At 33.9% G+C, this 21,296-nt stretch overlaps 2 protein-coding genes across 16 annotated transcripts in view; one reads left to right on the top strand and one right to left on the bottom strand.

Moving 5' to 3' along the window:
• Positions 1 to 2,657, top strand: part of Tlk (Tousled-like kinase) — a 60,386-nt gene extending 57,729 nt beyond the window's left edge. For 14 of the 15 annotated variants that reach the window (XM_087411139.1, XM_011053058.2, XM_087411138.1 and 11 more), the window contains 3 exons: positions 78 to 189; positions 276 to 383; positions 459 to 2,657. In XM_087411139.1, coding sequence (XP_087267265.1) covers positions 78 to 189; positions 276 to 383; positions 459 to 671 — 433 coding nt within the window. In that variant the 3' untranslated portion in view covers positions 672 to 2,657. The remainder of the gene's footprint in view (positions 1 to 77; positions 190 to 275; positions 384 to 458) is intronic. The other variant, XR_845885.2, reaches the window with a different exon arrangement.
• Positions 2,658 to 3,527: 870 nt separating this feature from the next.
• On the bottom strand, positions 3,528 to 18,635 carry Top2 (DNA topoisomerase 2). Its single transcript, XM_011053053.2, has 22 exons — positions 18,340 to 18,635; positions 14,994 to 15,326; positions 14,655 to 14,898; positions 14,196 to 14,582; positions 13,875 to 14,114; positions 13,544 to 13,802; positions 13,301 to 13,470; positions 13,018 to 13,228; positions 12,315 to 12,903; positions 11,992 to 12,223; positions 11,664 to 11,863; positions 11,452 to 11,587; positions 11,077 to 11,376; positions 10,503 to 10,733; positions 10,245 to 10,433; positions 6,540 to 6,669; positions 6,323 to 6,463; positions 6,134 to 6,218; positions 5,982 to 6,061; positions 5,758 to 5,895; positions 5,563 to 5,681; positions 3,528 to 5,477 (listed from the first exon to the last, which is right to left on the bottom strand). The coding sequence occupies exons 2-22, from the start codon at positions 15,299 to 15,301 to the stop codon at positions 5,349 to 5,351; spliced, it is 4,518 nt and encodes a 1,505-aa protein (XP_011051355.1). The 5' UTR covers positions 15,302 to 15,326; positions 18,340 to 18,635; the 3' UTR covers positions 3,528 to 5,348.
• Between the last annotated feature and the right edge of the window lie 2,661 nt (positions 18,636 to 21,296).

Below are 21,296 nucleotides of genomic sequence, written 5' to 3' on the forward strand. Positions count from 1 at the left end.
TCTCTTAAATTATTTTATTATGTTATTCATTAATTATTAATGGAGATTACAAACTTGTACTTTTGCATTTATTATAGGTACCTACCTCCTGAATGCTTCGTCATTGGCAAAAATCCTCCTAAAATATCGTCCAAGGTTGACGTGTGGAGTGTAGGAGTTATATTTTATCAATGTCTATACGGTAAAAAGGTATTTATTGCAATATATATCTCACAAAGTTTCACTTATCGCGAATATAATAAAACATGTGTATTTAAAAAAAATTATTTTTGTAGCCTTTTGGTCACAATCAATCGCAAGCCACCATTTTAGAGGAGAATACGATACTAAAAGCCACCGAAGTCCAGTTCGCGAATAAACCAACCGTCAGCAACGAAGCAAAGGTAAGATCGTCAGTGAGAAAAAAAAACAATGAAAAATTGAGAGCTATTTTATAATGCGACTATTTACTGTTACAGAGTTTCATAAGAAGTTGCCTAGCGTATAGGAAGGAAGAACGTATAGACGTACTGACACTAGCTAGACACGAATACCTGCAACCCCCAGTGCCAAAACATGGCCGCCAAGCGAACAGCCAGCAGCAGCAGCAACAACAACAGATCCAGCAGCAGCAACAGAGCTCGTTCAATATCGGCATGTTTAGTGGTATGAACGCGTCGAGCAGTTCGTAGTGGAGAGGAAGAACTAAGGACAAAATCCTCGATATATACCAATACATGCCAAATCTTGAGCGCTCGGACTGTGTACACCATCTCATCTTAGGGAAATAACGATTGCTATAACCAATTGTAAATACTAAAACCGGATACTATCATCGTCACCACCCACCATCACTACTTACCACCACCCATCACCACCACCACAATTATTATCACATCTATCACCGCCATCACCACACCATCACAACTATACTTACAGGATCGACTACATAGGACATTGCAAGAGAGATGCGAGACTGGTCACCCGCAAGTCCAGGAGCTTGCGTCTTTCTACAAGCCACGCCACATTATTCAGCATGACAAGAAACAATGTTGTGTTCGTAAATATTCAATTGTATTATCGTTCCTTGTATCAAACAGTGCGATGACTTGATAATAGTGTTTAAAAGAAACAAGAGAGCGAGAGAGAACGAACGAGCGTGCGAACGAGAAAATAACATGTGATAAGTCATTACGAGATAAAAGTGACGTCTAGAATAAGAGGGGAGGGGGGAAATAGAGCATGTATGAAAGAAAGAAAGCGCAAGAGCATCAAGTAAAATGAATTTTTTTTTCGATGGAAGCAAAATAAAGTTGATGAGATAAAGGAAGCAACGAAGAATAGGAGAAAAAAGTAGGAAGAAGTTGAGAAAAGCAATCGGAGCAATCGCTTTCACGGAGATGACGTTTCTCTCTCCCAGCGTTTTAGTGTGCGTGAGCGAACGATAGAGGATTGTTAAAATTAGTGTGAGTGTATATATTTATACTATATATATAAATATATATATATATATAAACTAATAAATTCGACATAATATATATATATATGGTGTAAAAAGAACGACGACGACAAGCATTGACAGTGGGAAGACAACTGTGGTGGCTCTATCCTCGCATGACCTCCGGCGCCGGTACCGGCATTCCATGAATGCTCGGCCCGTGCATCATGTTACTTTATTCGAATATTAACATTATTACCTGTATCATGACTAATAACGGTTAACATACACGCGCATCCACGCCCACATACGAAAACACATACACGACACGAGTACACGAAGGAGATTTGATTGGTTGTTCCTATTCTGAGACGAGAGTGGGCTTTATCTATAATGCCGGAACGATAGTCCGATAGAGAGCGAAGTGAGAATCGTATAGAAAAAACAAGAGTGTATGTGTGTGAGAAAGAGAGAGAGAGAGAGAGTCGCGATGTGCTCCCAAAGTGAATTAAAAAAAAGCATCGTAGTCCACCACTTATCATCACCACTTGTAAAACCCGTTCTCACGCGTGTATCGTTTAAAACCCCGTGTCGATTCGCTGTAACGAAGCCACGCATTACGTTTTTCCTCCTTCACTCTTCCTCCTTTTTTCTTCTCTCCTCTCTTTTCTCTCTCTTTTTTCTCTAAAATTAGAGAGATAGAGAAAAGGAGAGCGAGAGAAAGAGAAAGCGCGGATCCAAATGTATGTGTACAGAGCAAGTTTAAAGAAACGGTTAAATGATTTATAATTAATTAATCAGACGAGAAGTACGGGAAAAATATGACGAGGATAAGGAAAAACGAGCAAATCTTTAAGATAAGAAAGTCCGTGAAATGCTATACCGACCCAATCATTATTTCTTTACTCGTAATTTGTTTTATATATGTACGTTATATATAGATAATTATGAAATAGAAAACTAAGTTATTTTATCAAGTGCCCTTGCTTTGTATTATAGTCGCGTCCGTCGGCGAGCCGTAGCTTCTGGGAGTAAAAGAAAGAGAGAGAAAGAGAGAATGAAGAGAGAATGTGTTGAGAGCGAAAGTGAGATTAAAGCGAGCGAGTGTGTGTGTTGTTAAAATATTGCGTCAGTTATTGGTACAATGTGGGCACCGGGGTATTGATGACAATTCAATACCATCAATGTGATTGGCAGAAGTGTGGTGAGAGAGGAGAATACATTACAAGTCTGAACAGAGTCTACTACTTAGATCCGTCGCTTCAATTTTGAAAAAAAAAAAAGATCAACCGTTCCTGCATCCCGCATCCCATTTTTTTCGCGAAAAAACGCGAGTGCGCTCTTTTTTTATTTTACACGCGCGATGTGTCGCATTAATCGTGCTCATTAATGCTCTTTGAGGTGACATGATTCCAAAGGGATATAATTCGCGTTGCAATTCGACAGTTTTCCTCTACGAAGTAGATTTCCGAAATTCTTTTCGCTGATAAGGAAGAGAAGGGGGGAGGGAGGAGTATTAACGCGATTAATAAAATGTAAAAATTGTTATCTGCATTGTTTCTCCATTATATCATTTTCGATGAACCTAGATTGAGTAAAGCTTATCTCTAAAAGTTTACTGCAGCCGGCCTTCAAAAAATTATTCGAAGATGTAATTTGCCAAACGTTTAACGCCTTCGAGATCTCTCGTGGTGAATGATGAACATTTACGCGAGAATACATAGGATTCGTATACTTTGCGACAGGAAGGATAATTTTACATTTATACATATCTATATGGAATTCTCTGTGAAACGTAATCGGTGAATGCAATCACGTGCATGTAAAATAGAAACGGAAAAATTAAAAAAAAAAAGGATTTTATCGAAAACTTTTCACTGAGCACAAATAGAAAGAAAAATACCTTCCCATCGACTATAAGGTATTGCCATGATCTACATACTATTATAATATCCGTAATACTAAATACTGGTCTTTTTCTTTTCCAATCGTCCCTGCATGTCGGCATATAGTCACGATCTTCCTCACGATAAAAAAAAAAGAATGAAAAGGAAAGAAACAGGAATTGCGTGGTATCGAGGGCGGTGTATGAAAACGTTATAGCAATAAATTTTACGTATTTGTGTATAATTTAAAATTAGTAAACTTATTAATTAAATATAAATCACACGCATCTCTCACGGTATGCATGATATATCCCCGCTGTTTTTCGTTTCTCTTCCGTCACTTTCGTTTTTGGCGAACGATGTTGAACAATGAATTGCCGAATGTCTCAAAAGTTAGAACATTTTATTTATATATTTATATATACGTATTTAGTATGTGTGAATTATATAAAAATGAAAATCGCCGAAGTTACACGAAGTATTGATTAGGCTGAGAACGCGCGCGCTTTGGGCCGAGGGCTAATCGACTGGTCTCTGTATTGAGATATTCATTTAATAGCAGGTGTAAAATCGTTGCGCTAATTACAACCACAATAATTCTTTTTATCTTATCCTACGAGTGAACAAGTTATGCGTACACAGAACTAGTATAATTGTGTCGGAGAAGTGAAATTCAATGAACACCAAATATGCCTCGAAGTTAATTAATTTCTTCGAACTCGTATATGGAAAGTAAAATAAAAACGTTTATATATGAGAGAAGAGAGAGAGGAGGATAAGCACGCAAATTGTGAGGGGAATCGATCAATTTTTGATTCGCATTAACTTTTAGCTCCGGCTCTTTTTTCCTAATTCTAGTTACAATCGTGACTCTCTCAACTATTCGATCACGCCGAGTCTTGACTCTCGCTCAAGTTCAAAATCTACAAATTGTTACCTATGAGCACTAAGTAAATTTACTTTATTCTACGCGTGGTCAGTATAAAGTTAAAACGTCCGACAGCTTTGCTTAACCGATATTGAGCGCCGCATAATTCTAAGATCCGTTCTATGTATATATGTATAATAGTTAGTTACCGCTGTATAATTTCTTTTAGTCTTTAGATAATCTGAAAAAAATCCATATTGTGACGTATGTAAAAATATATTTAAAAATTGTATATATTTCATATTTTATTTCATTTTCTACGTTTATTTTCCGGAATCGGCATGTCTCTCTTTCTCTCTCTCTCTCTCTCTTCTGTTTCTTTCTCTTTCTTTAAGTTTTATCGAATTATATACAAATAAAATTTTGACGAGGAGAGTAATATAATAACGATTGTGCGCTGGAGAAGTATTCCCTCGTTTTGCGCGGTACTAATTAATCTATCTAGCATAGAGGCGACGCTGGACATTTTTTTTGCAAGATAGAAGCGTACCACGTATTCTCCTCGAGCTTTTGAAAAATAAAACGTCTAAAACACGAACACGTGAAAATTCGATATCACAATATAACACAATATACAGTCAGCACTAAAAGAATTTTTTTTTTTCCGAGGAGACTTCGATCATACGATGAAATTTACGTGAGTATTCTGAGCATACTCGGGTACGTTCTGCAGCATTGTCTACAGCGTTTTAATTTCACGAAATTCCATTCATTCGCAACATTTTATGCGTACTTATACTCAAAAGAGTAAAATTATGTACAACATTGTATGGAGCATTTCAGGAAGAATGTGCCAGAGGTCGAGCAACTGTATTGCTCAAGTAAATCTTCGAATGTTATTCGAGAAAAGCAGAAATACAAATTTTTATTCCAAATTATTTCTGCCCTCAAAATTATTCTTAGAACATATTCCACATTCTGGCAGATCCTGTTCGAAGTACCCCTCATAAAATTATTACTAATTTCACGACCATCAGCGGGGACGAAATCTCTGAAAATTCTCCAAATAAACTTATGTGCAACATCTCTTCATGACGATTTGTGAGTTTCGTCTTGTCTGATCCACACTCTAAACTCTACTCCAGTCAACTACGTCTCGCATTTTTCAGGGTGATGTTCAATTGGAGTCGTCGCTGTCATCTGACTTTAGTGCATAAGATACTGGCTTCCGAGCTCTACCGGTTCGGGGCGGCGAATCATCAGATACCTTTTCTTCATCTGATTCTGATACCTTCTTTTTCTTCTTCTATAAATGAAAATTAAATAAAAAAAAAATTCTTATGACATTATCTTAATTATTATATTGAATATATCGAAAATGTCGCGCTTACTCTTTGTTTAGTGATAAATAACTCATCTGTGTCAGAGTCTTCGGATGATTTCAATTTCTTCTTCAATTGTCTCTTCACTCCTTTGTTACCACCGTTCTCAGTCTTTTTCTTGGAACGTGCTGTAAATATAAGAGATGAACAATGATTACGAAATAACTTTTATTTAGCTGTATGATTCAGGTAATCATTTATTACCCTTCTTAGGTGATGCAAATTTTATAGGCGAATCTTCTCCGGATGAGGATATTAAAGGTTTTTTTTCAGGTAAAGATTGAGGTAAAGACTTCTCAGGAGAATTGCCGACTAACGAATCAAAAAGTTCTTCTGAAGTCGCTGTGCAGAAATAAATAAATATCTAATATTTTCTGTAAGGTATATAATCACATTGCTTAATTTAAATATATGTTATGTTTACTTACGTGCTGATTGTGGTTTCTTGTTCGGTTTAATATTATCGTCGGAATCGCTCAGTGCTATAAGGGAGGTTTTCTTCTTGGATCTAAAGAAAATATGCGATGTATGTGAAGAAACTTTGAAGCAAGTCAACATGATATATAACAATTGTACTTACGTTTGTTCCGAATCAGAAGACTGATTGAATAATTCTTGAACACTTTCATTCGAATCATCGCTGTCAAGGTTATAATTCTTCTTGGCTATTTTAGTTTAAACAAAGAAATAAAAGATTTTCGGAAAAACAAGACATAATGTAATCTATTTTAATAAATTTTTGACTCAAAAGAAAAATGAAGAGACTGACCTGTGGCTCTACGAGATGACCGTGGTTGTGGAAGTGGCGAAATACTACCAAAATCAATATCTTCGCTTTCGTCTGAGTCGTTATCCTTCTTTTTTGCTCCTTTCTTAATCGGTTTAAATTGTAATGTTGTTTGTTTTAATCCTGTTTGCAAGAGTAAAAAAGTTTATCGTTAAAATATTCACTGTGATATCCGCTATATGAATTAAAGTTTATCAACCTCTTTTTGTAGGTTTCTTTTCCATTTTTTCAGGAGAATTTCCAAGTCTTTGTTCGAGGGATTTAGTATTAGAATCGACCAGCGTATCAAATTCGTCTTTCTCCTCCACAGAAGTTTGCTCTTTCTTTACCTGAAAAAATTTTCAAAATTTTAATGATATAATCATGATATGGGTCTATAAATAAGACAGCAATAAATGAATGTAAGATAAATGATAAAAAAACAAATATATTTTTTTAAAAGTGGAATTATAAAAAAATTACGAATAGTGGATAGTAAAAAGATTGAAAACGTTTCGTATATAAATTGTTTTCATCAATTCATGAATTAAAAATTAAAAATGTACAAATATATTAATAAAAAATATATAAATACAGACACATTTAATAATCTATAAAAATCAGACATAAATTAGATTGCCCTATAAAAATAAATGCTAAAAAGCTGCATCAAACGCTAATTGTAAGTATATATATATAATATATATATATATATATACATACATACATATATATAATATATATATATATATATAAATATAAAACGGAAAAATAAATAAATAAAATAACACTCTGTTATATATATGTTTAATACTTTTGATATGACTTCTTTTTGTGACCTTTATTTATTTTTATACGGAAACCTGTTATATAGATAATGTTAAATATGTCCCTATTTATATTTTTCTATTAATATTTTTACTTTAAATTTTACTTTAATTTTTATAAACTTTGCGAATATTAAATGTCTTCGATTTTTTTAACGCACAATTTATTATTCGTCAATTTTTTATGAATGAACTTTTAATATTTGCGCATGTTTTCTCTTTAGCCATGACTTACATTTATTGCTTTGTATGTAACAAACTTCTTTATACAGGATTTTTTCTCGGGTTAAATCGCCAAACTTAAAATATGAATTTAGGACTTCAAAACAAACAAAAATTTTTCTCTGGATGTATGCTCGCAAACGTTTCAAAAGATATTTACTTCTGAAATTACAGAACTGTAGGAATGAATAATGTCGAAATAAGGTTTATCCTCTTTATTGTTTTACAATAATCAAAATTTAATCATTAAATGTTTTTTTTTTTAAATAACCAACCACAGACTTCTATATATACTACTAGACTGCTAACTCCTTAGGACAAACTTATGTGAAATGGACCCCGAAATTGTATGGTAGTTCTGCGCATGCGTCACGAATAAACCCAAAGGAATGCAGTATGGCTGTGTTTTGCATCAACTGTTCACGTGCTAAACGTATAATATTATGAAAGTGGTGTGATTTCATAGTGAAAAATATTGTTTCTTTTGGACGAAAAAGTGGTGCGATTTCATAGTGAAAAATTTTGTTTCTTTTGAAAAAGAAAGAGTTCAAGTAAAAAGGTAAAGATATTGGAAAGACAATTGAATATTATTAAACGTATATAAAAAATGCGATCGTATTCAATTTCATATAAATTAGAATAATTTATAATAGCTGGATTATGCAAATAAATATTTGTGGTTTTAATACTGTTAAAATTAGTGGTCTGTTTTCTATTCCTCTACTAGAACTCTCTTTCTCGCTTTCAATAAATATCAAACATACATAAATATCATACATACTTATCTCACTTTAAGTCCCAAAAGTATACACTAGTTCAGCCACAGAAAACAGATCTAAGTTAATCTGTTCAAAATAGTGTGCTGATGTGTGCGCATGTGCAGATATACGTCACGCGGTCACGCGGAGCGATTTTCGACGCATGCGTATAATGTTACATCAAAATTGGGGGCAACTTTTTCAAACGAGTTAGCATAGACTTCTATCTAGTAGTATATATAGAAATCTGTGCCTCCAACACTATTCCTAAATAATCTTCGGGTACTTATTGATGGATTTTGATCGAAATGCTGCAACATGATGATTGTACTTCTTTCATTTTGCAGTGCTGCAAAAACTGCATCAGTTCGGAGAATCATTAAACGATTTTAATTAATTCCCTTAATCAATTTTCTTTGGTTGTTGAAATGTCGCGAAAGATAATACTGATTTATCCGGCAATCTTATTCGGAAATCGCACGGTATATTTACGGCGAGCAGCGTTAGCATTTCCGTTAAAAAACCCATATAAATGTACCATATCGATATATTAACTATTAAAATACGTACGATGATTATAAATTTATTCTACGAAAGCATTCAAACTAATAGTTACAAACTATGACCTACAACTACGAGGTCACAACTACTTGTGAACAAAAGCCGGACCTTCGAGCTTCAAAATAAAAATAAGAGATATTTCAATTATTCATTCCTACAGTTCTGTATATAACTTCAGAAATAAATATCTCTTGAACGAAGCGTTTGCGAGCATATGTTCAGAGAAAAATTTTTGTTTGTTTTGAGGTCATATGAATTGAATTTTAAGCACAGTATAAATAGTAGGTACACTTTGTGTCGACACCTTTGATCTCCGTGTCGAGAGCACGTGAGCATCCGCCATATTAACATTGAAAAAATCCAAAACCGAAAGAGAATATAATGCCCCATAATAATGTAATCACAATTTGAAAAATTTTAGAAAAACTTAAGATAATAAACAAAATTAATTTGAAAATAACAAAAACTAAGAACAAATATCAAACTTATTTAAACTATAAATAGTAAATGAACATTTTTGTTAGTTAATTTATCTTTCAAGATAACGAAAAAAAATGCATTGTATATTTTTACTATTATTACCGCATTGGTTAATACTGCACGTAATATAACTTTTCTTTATTTTATCTATTTTTTAATAAATATTTAAAATAGTTCCCACAAATTGTCTTCTTCTCTGTGTACATATATATATGTACGTTACTGTCGTCCTGCATTTCATTGGACTCAAAACAAAAGCTGCGCGACCATATCTGCGCGAACCCGCATTTTTTCGCGAGTGTCCCTACTGGTTATACTGTGTTTTAAATTTGGCGGTTTAACCCGGGAACATCCTGTATATATTGGATCGGAGAAAAAGTTCCTGCGGAACTTTGTTATAAACTTATATACTTTGTTACTAATTTTTTTTTATATAAAATTATATACAAAATATTTGTTGCGACTATTTTCGACTATCTGAAAGCTTAAAGTTTTTCCTAAAAGTTTTAAAAAAAAGTTCCTACGACTTTATATTATCAAGTATTACACGCAAAAAATACATATTCTACAAAAATGTATACATATTCTATTTTTTTTTAATTGACAATTACACCATTCAATAGAGCAATGTTTCAGCTTTAAGAATCTGTTTTATTAATTACGATGATTTTTAATGAAATTATGAGCAATCAAAGAGAATGCTCCTTTTTACTTAATTCGCGAATAATTCAAGAACAAAAAATCGTAGAAACATTTTTGAAAAACGATTTTGTAAGAAAAACTCTAAACTTTCACGATATAGTCGAAAATTTTCGCAAATTTTTTGGCATGTGACCAAAAAAGTGAGAAAAAAATTTTCTTTTTCTTCAGCTCGTAATTTTCTATATATAAAAATTACAAAACTCACATAAATTTAAAAAATATAGTAATTTGAAAGTAGAGATTTTTAACTTTTAAACCTTTTTTTAAATTAAAATTTTTATCATTTTTAATAAAGATAGTGTATATATAATTTTTGTGAGCAAACAAAGTACCGCAGAACTTTTCTTCCTACCTAATAAATTAGACAAGACTTACTCTTGATTTCTTTATGCCTTCTTTCTTATCCTTTGATACGATATCGGCTTTTTCAATCTTTTTCTTCAGTTCAACGTTGATAACAGGAACTATCCGGCGAGTGTCTTCCATCTTAGAGTAGAATCTCGAAGGTGGTTTTTTGACGGTTTGTTTCGTTTTCATCTGTTCCTTCTGCTCCTTGTCTTCAACCTATATAAAAATCGTAAAACAGAAATAAATAAAGTTAATTTTCTTTCGTGAAAACAAAACCTTTTTTACCTTATTTAATTCAGTTAACAAATTGTCTAGATCCTCTTTCCACAAATCAATCGGCGTGCGAGCTTGCAATCTCTTCAGTTCCGCTATTTTTTCGTCTCGTTGACGCAACAAATCTTCCTTCTTTTCTCTCGTCAGAGACCACATTGTCATTCCGAGAAGGTAATCGAAATTTTCCTTCTCCATTGTGCTCGTGGTTGGAGTGGATTCTTCATCGTTTTCTACAGCTTCTTCCTATTTATTTGAACAATGAGAATTATTATTAATGTTATACATATTTACGGAAACGATGAGGAAAGGCTTTTCACAAAGCAACTATAATCCGAAGTTCTATATTTAACTAAAAATTCTCTGCTTATTTTTGTTAGATAGCAGAGTTTCTGCTAAAATATTTCTTTATAGAAAATGGTTGTTTGCCAAAAGACCTTTATGTTAAGACCTTTATAATGTCTGGCAATTTTACTGTTTCTTTCTATATTACTTACTTGATCCTCCTCATGTAGCAGAATAAATAAATTTCAATAAATAAGATTCTTTTGTATTTATATAGGGAATTTCCAAGCAAAAATTTACTTACCAATACTTGCTCCCTATTTTGCGATAGTTTCCAAGATACTACTGGATCCGACTCGTAATTACGTCTGACTAATTCTGCTATCATATCCTTCTTTTTCTTGTTTTCTATCACTAGAGTGCTATCACATTTTTCGAGGATGAAGCGTGCTTGATTCGATAGCTTCGCCGCTTCTGCTTGTAAAATTCCTTCCAGATAATCTTTCCTCTTGTGATAAGTGTCCATTCGTACTTTATAAAATCCTTTTAATATCTGTACTACGCTTTCATATTTATTCAAACATTGATTTTCATCAAATGCACACTGCACAAAAAATATCGTTGACAAATTTCCGTTTTATTTCCGATTAATATTACATCAGTATTTATGATATCTTACCATTGATGTTATGGTCATCGTTGTTTGTAATTTAAATGTTTTATGAAGACCATCTCTTTCTAGCTCCACTAATTTATCACGATTCATCATTACTATAAAATGTACTGCCGTATCTGTATTATATTCTTTATAATCCCTATGATACAATCAATATTCTTGAAATTAACACAAAATTCACACAAATCTTATCATTAGTCAATTATAATACTTACGTAATGATAGCCGGCGTTTTTTCAGTTCCATGTAACATGGGTTCTAACACAGTTTCCTTGTAAGCTTGTGTCCACGTGCCAATAGGAAGTTCAGTGATTTCTACTTTATCGGGTCCGATCACTGATATCTCTCCGCTTATAACGTAACGGAAATCTCCACAGCTCTCCACGACACCTTTGAAATTTTTGTAATATGGTATCTAAACAAAAATATGTGACGAAATTCAAAATGAAAATATATCTCAATATTTTTACATTTAGAACTTTTTTTGTATAATTGTTAAATATAAAGTACATAAATTTAATTTTCTAAGATATCTTTTAATACCATTGGTTTCGGATCCGCGCCCTCCATCATCCTTTGTAAATTCTCGATTATCTCTCGAGGATTGTAGTTTGGTATTTTTGTCATCCATCCGGTACCGATGCCATCGGCACCATTTACTAATACCATAGGAATCACAGGTACATAGTAAACAGGTTCGATCCTTTGATTATCATCGTATTCGTATTTTAGCAGAGGATCGTCATGTTTATGGAATATATACCTTGCCAAAGGACTATAGGAAAAAAGGAGATAAGTATGCAGAAATATATGTATGTAATTTCTTTTTCTGTAGGTATCTATATCTATATAATAATGACAAATACCTGAGCATCGTGAAAATGTATCTCGGACTGGCAGAATCCTTTCCACCAGCAAGTCTTGTACCGAATTGACCGATGGGCTGTAGCAGATTAATGTTGTTGCTACCCACGAAATTCTGCGCGAGATTAACTATGGTCGCCATCAGAGACGTCTCACCGTGATGATAAGCAGAATGTTCGGCAACAGATCCCGCCAATTGCGCGACTTTCACTTCGCGTTTGTCATTGCGTTTCAAACAAGTAAACAATACTTTTCTCTGGCCCGGCTTAAAGCCGTCCATCATGTTTGGAATGGATCTCACATTATCATAATTGCTGTACAGTACCAGTTCGACGTTAACAAAGTCCGAGAAAGAAACATCGCGCGTCTCCTTCTCATAGAGATAACGCTCGCCAAGACCAATCTCCTTTCGCCTCTTTGTTTCATTCATGTGATTCATCAGCCAGTCTTTACGCTGGTCAACGCATTTCTTGCTGAACGCCATGATGATATTTTGATCATCTTGCTCGCCGTCGTATCGGAAGCGTATTCTGTGTCTGCTCATATTTTCGAAGTACTCCTTCGCCTCTTTGGCGGTTGAAGTACCCAAACCTATATAAATTCGAAAAAAGAACCTTTTGTTACATTAATTCTATATATGCGTAAGTATTATATATAACTGACAATTATAATCAAGTGACAGAAAATAGATTTCCGAGTAAACACCTTTGTAGTATTTAATCTTATACGTGTGAAAATTTTCTGTTTCCTTTTTCCACTGCTCGAATTCCGGCAGAGAAAAGAAAGATTTAACTTGACTGCCTTTAGTGGCTTTCACGATAGGTGTAATAAATTCTTCAATGAAGTTTAGTTTCAATAACGATGGCCAGTTGTGGTGAATAAAATTGATCAATAAACCTTTGATATGTGAACCGTCCTAAAAAAATCAAATTTAATCGTAATGTTTGACAAATATATACATATGTAATATTTGTGTGAAAAATTTTACCTGATCTTGATCAGTCATGATCATCATCTTTCCATAGCGCAACGTCTTCATATCTTCCCGAGTTTCATATTTTTTCTTATATTGAAGACCAAGAATTTTTATCAAATTATTAATTTCAGCATTCTCTAAGATCTGTTTATGGGTAGCTTCCCGTACGTTTAACATTTTACCTACGATAAAATGTTAGTTAGTATTACTATAGCACTAAAATCTCTATTCATTTTATTAGTAAAACAAATTCACCTCTTAACGGAAATATGCCATATTTATCTCTGCCTATGGAAGCGATACCAGATACAGCCATTGTTTTAGCTGAGTCTCCCTCAGTCAAGATGAGCGTGCATTCCAGTGATTTTGCAGTTCCTGCATCGTTGGCATCTTCTAATTTGGGTATACCATGAAGTTTCCTTTGTTTTGATTTAGGACCTAATTTTTCCAGCTGACTGTCAGCTTTAAACTTTGCCCAAGTTAATACCGCTTCCACAACACCAATTTTCGTGATCTGCAATCACATTGAAAAGAATGGTCAAACATGTACAGATAAACAAACTTCGATAAAAATATTTGCACTTACCGAAGTGATAAACTTATCAGATAGTGCGCATTTAGAACCAAAACTTTTCGGCTGCAAAGTCATATTCTCCTTGGTTTGCGAGTCAAAGGTAGGATTGTTAATGAGACAGTTAACGAAGATCCACATATGATTTTTAATTTGAAACGGCTTAATGGCTACACCAGCTTTATTCTTCTTCTTTAAAGTTTCGATCAATTGTTTGACTATTAACTCCGTCACGTGATCGACGTGCCTACCACCCTATCGATATTCGGCAAATTTAAATATTTGGAGCAATTTTATATTTTATAGGAAATTACTGTACACAACTACTTATCTTACCTTTGTTGTTGCGATACTATTTACAAAGGACATTTGCTGATATCCTTTATCAGACAAAGTGAGAGCCACTTCCCAACGTGGGCTACAATTTTCATACACAATTTTCAACGGATTACCGATATCGTCTTCTTTTCCTTTGATATAAAAATCGACGTAATCCTTAAAATTCTTTACTGGTACACGGCTACCATTCAGAAAAACCTTAACGCCCTTCGTAGAAGCAGCTACATCATATGCTCTTCGAGACATTAAAGATACGATATCGTCATCGAGAGATTGCATCTTAAACTTTGACAAATCCGGCGAAAATGTAACTTTCGTGAAATCTTCTCCGAAATATTCTTTAATTCTAGGTTCGCTAGCTTTTCCCATATTATCACCCCATGTCTGTAAAAGAGGAAAATATTATAACATACCGATAGAATTAAAGATTAAGATATCAATGTATTTTGCACTCACTTGTTTTAAGCATTTCTTATATTCCTTTGTCGCGGTCTCAACAGTAAAACGATGACTAAAAATATTACACAACTTGGCACCATAACCATTTCTGCCACCGGTTACTTTCTCCTCTTCATCATCATAATTTGACGATGTCAGAAGATGACCAAATATCATGGTAGGGACATACATGTTCTCTTCCTTGTGTATTACTACGGGAATGCCTTTGCCGTTGTTCCATACAGAAATGGTGTTGTTCTCCCTATAATAACACATTGTTTAACACATTGACCATATGCTATTTAATTGATAATTTATGTTAATTTTTTGAGAAATGTGCTTCTTAAAATGACTCACGAGTCGATATCAATCTTGATCATATCCATTTTAGGATCGCGTTGTTTGTTGTCGGCAGCATTTACCAGGATTTCATCAAAAATTTTATATAATCCAGGAACATATTTTATATCCTTCTGCACCATCATTTCTTTCTCCTTATCAAAGACCCACATCATTTCTGTTATTGTCTCCACAGATCCAATGTAGGTATCTGGACGTAGCAGAATATGTTCCAACTGCGACTTCTTTTGATAGATGCCTTCAATGGTTTTTTGTTTGGTAACCGACTTACTATTGCCGGCTCCATTTGCCACGGCTGTACTCATTTTGGTACGATGTATTTTTAGATATCTATGAATCAATGAAATAAATATTATACGCATAAAGATTTATATAGAAGCTAACTCCTACTATGAAAAACTAGAATACAAAGGTTGTATTTGTTTTGGCGCTCAAATATTTTATCCTTGTTGTTTATATAAACAAGCGCGTTGTGATCTAAATAAATGGCAACTGAACCATATTGTAAACAGCTCTGCTTTTATGAAACCATTCTCAGGCGAATTAAATTAAACTGTTAGCCTCCATAAGTCTGTTCTTTTCAGCTAAGCTCTGCATGATTCATCTCTTTTGTCTTTCTTTTTTCCAACATGGAAAGAAAATGAGGAAATAAGATGAACCATATGTAAAAAATTTAACTAAAAAGAACAGGACTAGAGCTAGTGGTATATGATGCTTGTTTTTTTGCTGGATTGCTAGCTGGATTAAATTCTTGCCACTGCTGATTGTTAGCACCACAGCCAATAGTAACAAGATTCTAATCCAGCTAGCAATCTAGCAGGAAAACAAGCATCGTGTGCCGCTTTATCTAACAATGAATTCGATCACTCAAACTACACTGGGTTAGTGCACATTAAAAGTTACTTCATACACTTGTAAAATATCTACATACAATGACATTTAATCAACTTTAATAGTGAAATAATATTAGGAGTGTGATTTAGTTTTAAGGGTTTTACAAAAAATGGCATTAATATCAATGTTATCGAAGACATTCTAATCACAACTATTATTTCTTAATATTACTTTAATATTACTTCATAATATTTAGTCATTTACTAATAGATGCAGTAAACAGTGTTTATTATATTTAAAAAATGGATGGCTCTTCCTAAAGAGCATTTTCGACATGCGTTTTAAAATTAAAAACTATAAAGGCTCAACGAACTATTCAATTCAATACAATTCGTATAAAAACTAAATAAGTCAAATATGTTGTCTGTGCAATAAAATACATATTGTTACAATTGTAAAAATCTTTCAAACGTTTCGGTTCTCAACGGAATTTCTTTCAGAATATATTCCTATTATAGATGTATTATCCAATAAGTATTGTGTTTCTCCTGATTGGTTCACCCCCTCTTTATATTTGTTGTCTTATCTTGTCTTGTCTTTTCCATTACCTTCGTATCATTCCAAATTTATCAGTCTGTCGACATATAAACGTTCGTCTTATCGGGCCGGCAATTCTAAAAAAAATTTAAAGGTAAAAAATTAAAAGTTTTAATCTTTTCCATTGTTTTAATTCCTGTGTATTCTGTATCCAATACCATCAGAATTGCAATAGAATGTTCATTCGATTTGGAAGCAATCACACTCCTAATGCGTTCTGGCTTGAAGTTTTTGCGACAAGTTTTATGTAATTTACGATGCGTAACAGACGAAATATTATAAGAATACATGGAATGTTAGTATTGCATCCACTGAAAATGGTTCTGTCGAGAACCGAAACGTTTGGAAGACTTTTATAATTGTAACAGTATATATTTTATTGTACAGATAATATGCTTGACTCATTTAACGAATTATACGAATTGTAACGCGTTGCTTTTGTTTTTTAATCGGAAGAAAATAACGGCTGAAGATCTTAGAACTCTGATAGAAACTTATAATTATATTGCTCCATCAATTAAGTGTGAATATTTGTTCTATTAATTCAAAAGCTGGTGATTTCAATGTTAACGACAAAAGCTGGGGAAAAAATGCAGATTTACAAGCATTATTGAACAAAATTCAGCACAATCCACGTCAGAATTTACCAGAGAATTAAAAGTTGATCGTACAACAGTTATTAAACGTTTACGTAATATATTATTTAAATAAATCAGTTTTTGAGAAAAAAACCTTCAAAACTAAATCATACATATATATTTATCTAATACATGTATATTCTGTGAAAAAACATAACAACATCATTATTAGATATTTAACTCTAGCTGTATACACATGTTTTTTGCACCGTAGATATACACATCTGGAGTCCCTGGGATCCCATATTTGTTACTGTAACTTCTGTTAAAATTAATATATTTCAATTAATTTTTTTTTTTAATTGACGGAGAATTGATTAAAGAACAAGCCCATAATGTGTAAAAGTTGATAGAATTAAGGAACTTCGAGATATATAGGTTCAAAGAAAAAGAAAAATTTAGAAACGCGAAAAAAATCTCGATTTCGAAAGTTGTGCTGGGGTCCTGGGAATCCCAGTGTGTACAGCTAGGGTTAATTATTTAAAATATTTATATGCCTTTACATTTCATTTCAACTGTTAATTTTATGTAGCAGTTTTTAGTATGTACTAATCTAAGGTCTGTTTTCTGTGGTTGAACTAATACACTTTTAGAACTCAACTTGCATTAGGTTGAAATCAGACAATGCATTGAAAATTGAAATTTAAGATTGAAAGATTGAAATTTGACCAAAACAATATGATCTAAATAAATAATAATATTGATCTAAACAATAGGAGCTAAAATTCCTTTGTCTTCATTGATCAAATTTCAATCTTAAATTTTCGATCTCAATCTTTAATGCATAGTCTGTTTCCAGCCTTACTAGAACTCTCTTTCTCTTTAGACAAATATCAAACGTATATCTGTCTTATGTAAGATAAATATATGTTTGATATTTGTCTAAAGCAAGACAGTTCTAAAACAGTCTAGTGCAGGAACAGAAAACAGACCATTACTTAGTGTAATGCAAGTAACCGAATTCGTTATAACTATGGTTTATTAATTTGAGATCCGATTTAGAGGCAGACGTCTGGGCGTCGGAGAAGCGTTTTTTCTTTCTGTCAGCGATGGAAACTATTACCGCAGGTGGAGGCATCCACGTTGTAAGGAACTTTGAAAAAAATGGCGGGAAAGAGCCGTCATCTAATTGGTGCGGTTTCGAGAGAACGACGATGCCGTTTGTCATAAGAACGGGAACACCTGTCCTTCATCCCCCGTTACTCGCCGAGGGTTTTCACGGATTACGAATCCGCGAACCCGGTACGAACGATCGGATAGCGTACGTTGCGTACCTTTAGTAATCGCGCCTCGGCGTCGAGAATATGTTGCTCGCTGCTTGGCGTCGGTTGTTTCTAGAACCGCAGGACCTCCATTCGCGGGTCCGCAAGCAATAATAATTGGCATATCACAGGTACGCGGAGCGGCTATCTCGCTGGACGCGTTGCCAAACCGATTGTTTCACTCGCACCGACAATCAGTTACATGCACTGAATGAGATATTCGTCACGTACACCACAAACACCACACAATCAACACTTTCGCGTTTACACCGCGTCGTCCGCGTTCCGCTGCTCACTTCGCGCTACTCGACTTCCCTCCGAGAACAATGCTGCCAATACCGCCGCGTGTAACTTTCTGCCCAATCCACATCCCAAGCTGTGTTCGCTTTGGCGCTCATAACGCTTGTGAGCTAAGGGTCTGAGCATAAAAATTGTCGTAACACTTATTTAGACTTAAATTGTAGACGTAAATAACGCACATATGACGCTTTCACATATGACGCACAACTTATTGCCGTGTCTCCAAGAGACCGTAATAAATCATACGTTATACACCAAAGCTTGTGCTTGCATCTACAACTTAAGTCTTTAAAGTAAGTGTTACGACAATTCTTGTGCTCAGACCCTAAAGCTCTAGATACCAAAGTAGCTCTAGATACCATAGGTCCTCCATTTTATATTTACTAACCATACCCTATATCAATAATAAGCGCTTATTGGACCACAGACAATTAAAGCGAAATGGCGATCGAAATGATTAATAAGAAGACTTCGTCGGCATTTCAACTCAGATAAAAGGAATGCGCTATTTTAGTATCTAAAGGTTTATTGTGAGCATCAATTGTTCTTGTTTAATATTTAATAAACAACAAGGAAAACGACGCTTAAAGCGTTGTGAGCGCCAGAGCGAACACAGTCCCAATCATCCGTTTGATTGATAACACACAGTTCATGGATAATTTTCAAAATTTCTAGGGACTTTCATGGGAAAATGAGAGATACATACCTTCAGCAACCTTCCACAAACACCTGTGCACGATCATAAGGATGATATTTCATTTGTGCGTTTTTGTCATACAACAAATTTTTCAAGCCTGTTGATTGGCTATGAGAGAGAGAGAGAGAGAGAGAGAAAGAGATCCGAGGACCTCTCTGTCCTCTACACATTTGCTGTACGACAAAAATTCACAAATGAAATAACACTCTTAAATAATATATGCTTGGTTTATGCTTCGGTTTTAAGCGGGGAGCACAGATATAACGCATAAAACATGAGGCATAAGAAAATCAATCAATCAGAATCTTTTATTTCACAGAAAGGAAGGATATAAAGCACTTTGATTGGTTCATTTTCTTATGTCTCATGTTATGGATTATGCAGAGTCTGTGCTCTCCATTTTAACTCTAAAATTTTAAAATTCAGTCAATAAAGCTGCCAGTCTTAATTAGTCCTAACTGAAATCTGTATTAGCTAAATTTTAGGATTTTAGAATTAAAGTCGGTATATTTTATTTCAAGATTGTCTTAAGACGCTAATGCAGCCTTCTGATTGGTTCGTGACTTCTTAAGACTGTACTTAAGACGGTCTTGAATATAAGATCTGACTATGAATACCGGCTTAAGACCGAAACATAAACCAGGCAATGGCCTAGTTTCCACCGAGAGTTTAATCTGGATCAGAATGTAAGAACCAACCAATTAGTATTACCAGTTGAGTATTTCTCTATTACAGTCGAACGATAGGGGAATGCTCGACTGTAGTTGGTTCTTATATTCTGATCTGGTTTAAACCTTTGGTGGAAACTGGGCCAATCTCATTGATGAAGCAGTGAGAAATAACTAAGAACAAGCCGATGTGAGTCGAACTGTGTGCAAGTGCAAACAAAAATGAACAAATTTACTAAGTGTTGATCAATTAAATTATCAGTATTTTTGTAAATTCGTTCACTTTTGTAATTTTCACCTCGTTTCAAAATACAGAATCGATCCCCTATAGTTTAATTAATCAGCTTTTGGCTGGTATTTAAAGCCGCTATTCATAGTCGGTTATTTTTAAGATCATTTTATGTATGGTCTACAATGGACAGTAGAAATACTGGATTAAAAAATAGGCGTAGAAATCGACTAATCATAGTTGAATGTAAGAAAAATAATCAACTATAATTAGTCGATTTCTACACCTACTTCTTAATCAACTACTGTTACTGCTCATTGTGGACCATGCATTAAGTAATGTCTTAAGATACTAATATGGCTTCCTGATTGGTTCATAACATCTTAAGACTATATTTAAAATGAGCTTGAACCGACTATGAACACCAACCATGAATACTGACCATAGTCAGTCCTTATATTTAAGATGCTCTTAAGTATGATCTTGAAATGTTATAATCTAATTACAGGTCGGTTCATAGGCTGATGTCATGACCAATTAGAAAGCTGTATTAGCACCTCAAGTCTTTAAAAAAGAATGGACTATGAATATCACCTGTATACTGAATACTCCGTTTTTATTTTTTAAGATCGTCTTAAGTGACTAGGCTTGTGACATGTTTCTGACTATGGTCGAAATTTCGCTACAAATGTTTTGAAGCGCTTGATTAACTAATCAAAAAACGCTCAAAGTATTTGTAGCATCGCGTTGATCGTATCCTGTCTCAAATATGAGAATCGATTATAAATATTGGTCTTTGATTGGCTTATAAGGCCTATTTTAAAACTGTACTTAAGACAGTCTTAAATATAAGAACAGACTGAATACCAACCACAGAGCTGTAGTATTAACAATTACTTTAGACTTGTAAAATAAGGCTACGAATAACTGCACTTGGAACAAAATAAAAAGTTTGTTCGTGTTGCTTGAAACCTTTTGATTAAAATGTTTGCGCTCAAAAAGAGACAAATATATATTCAGATGTTAAAAAGAAAATGAATACAGAGTGTAAAAAATGCTAGTAAAGTAAACAAAC

The sequence above is a fragment of the Acromyrmex echinatior genome, chromosome 11 (genome assembly GCF_024713525.1).
Source record: "Acromyrmex echinatior isolate Ae372 chromosome 11, ASM2471352v2, whole genome shotgun sequence".
NCBI lineage: Eukaryota > Metazoa > Arthropoda > Insecta > Hymenoptera > Formicidae > Acromyrmex > Acromyrmex echinatior.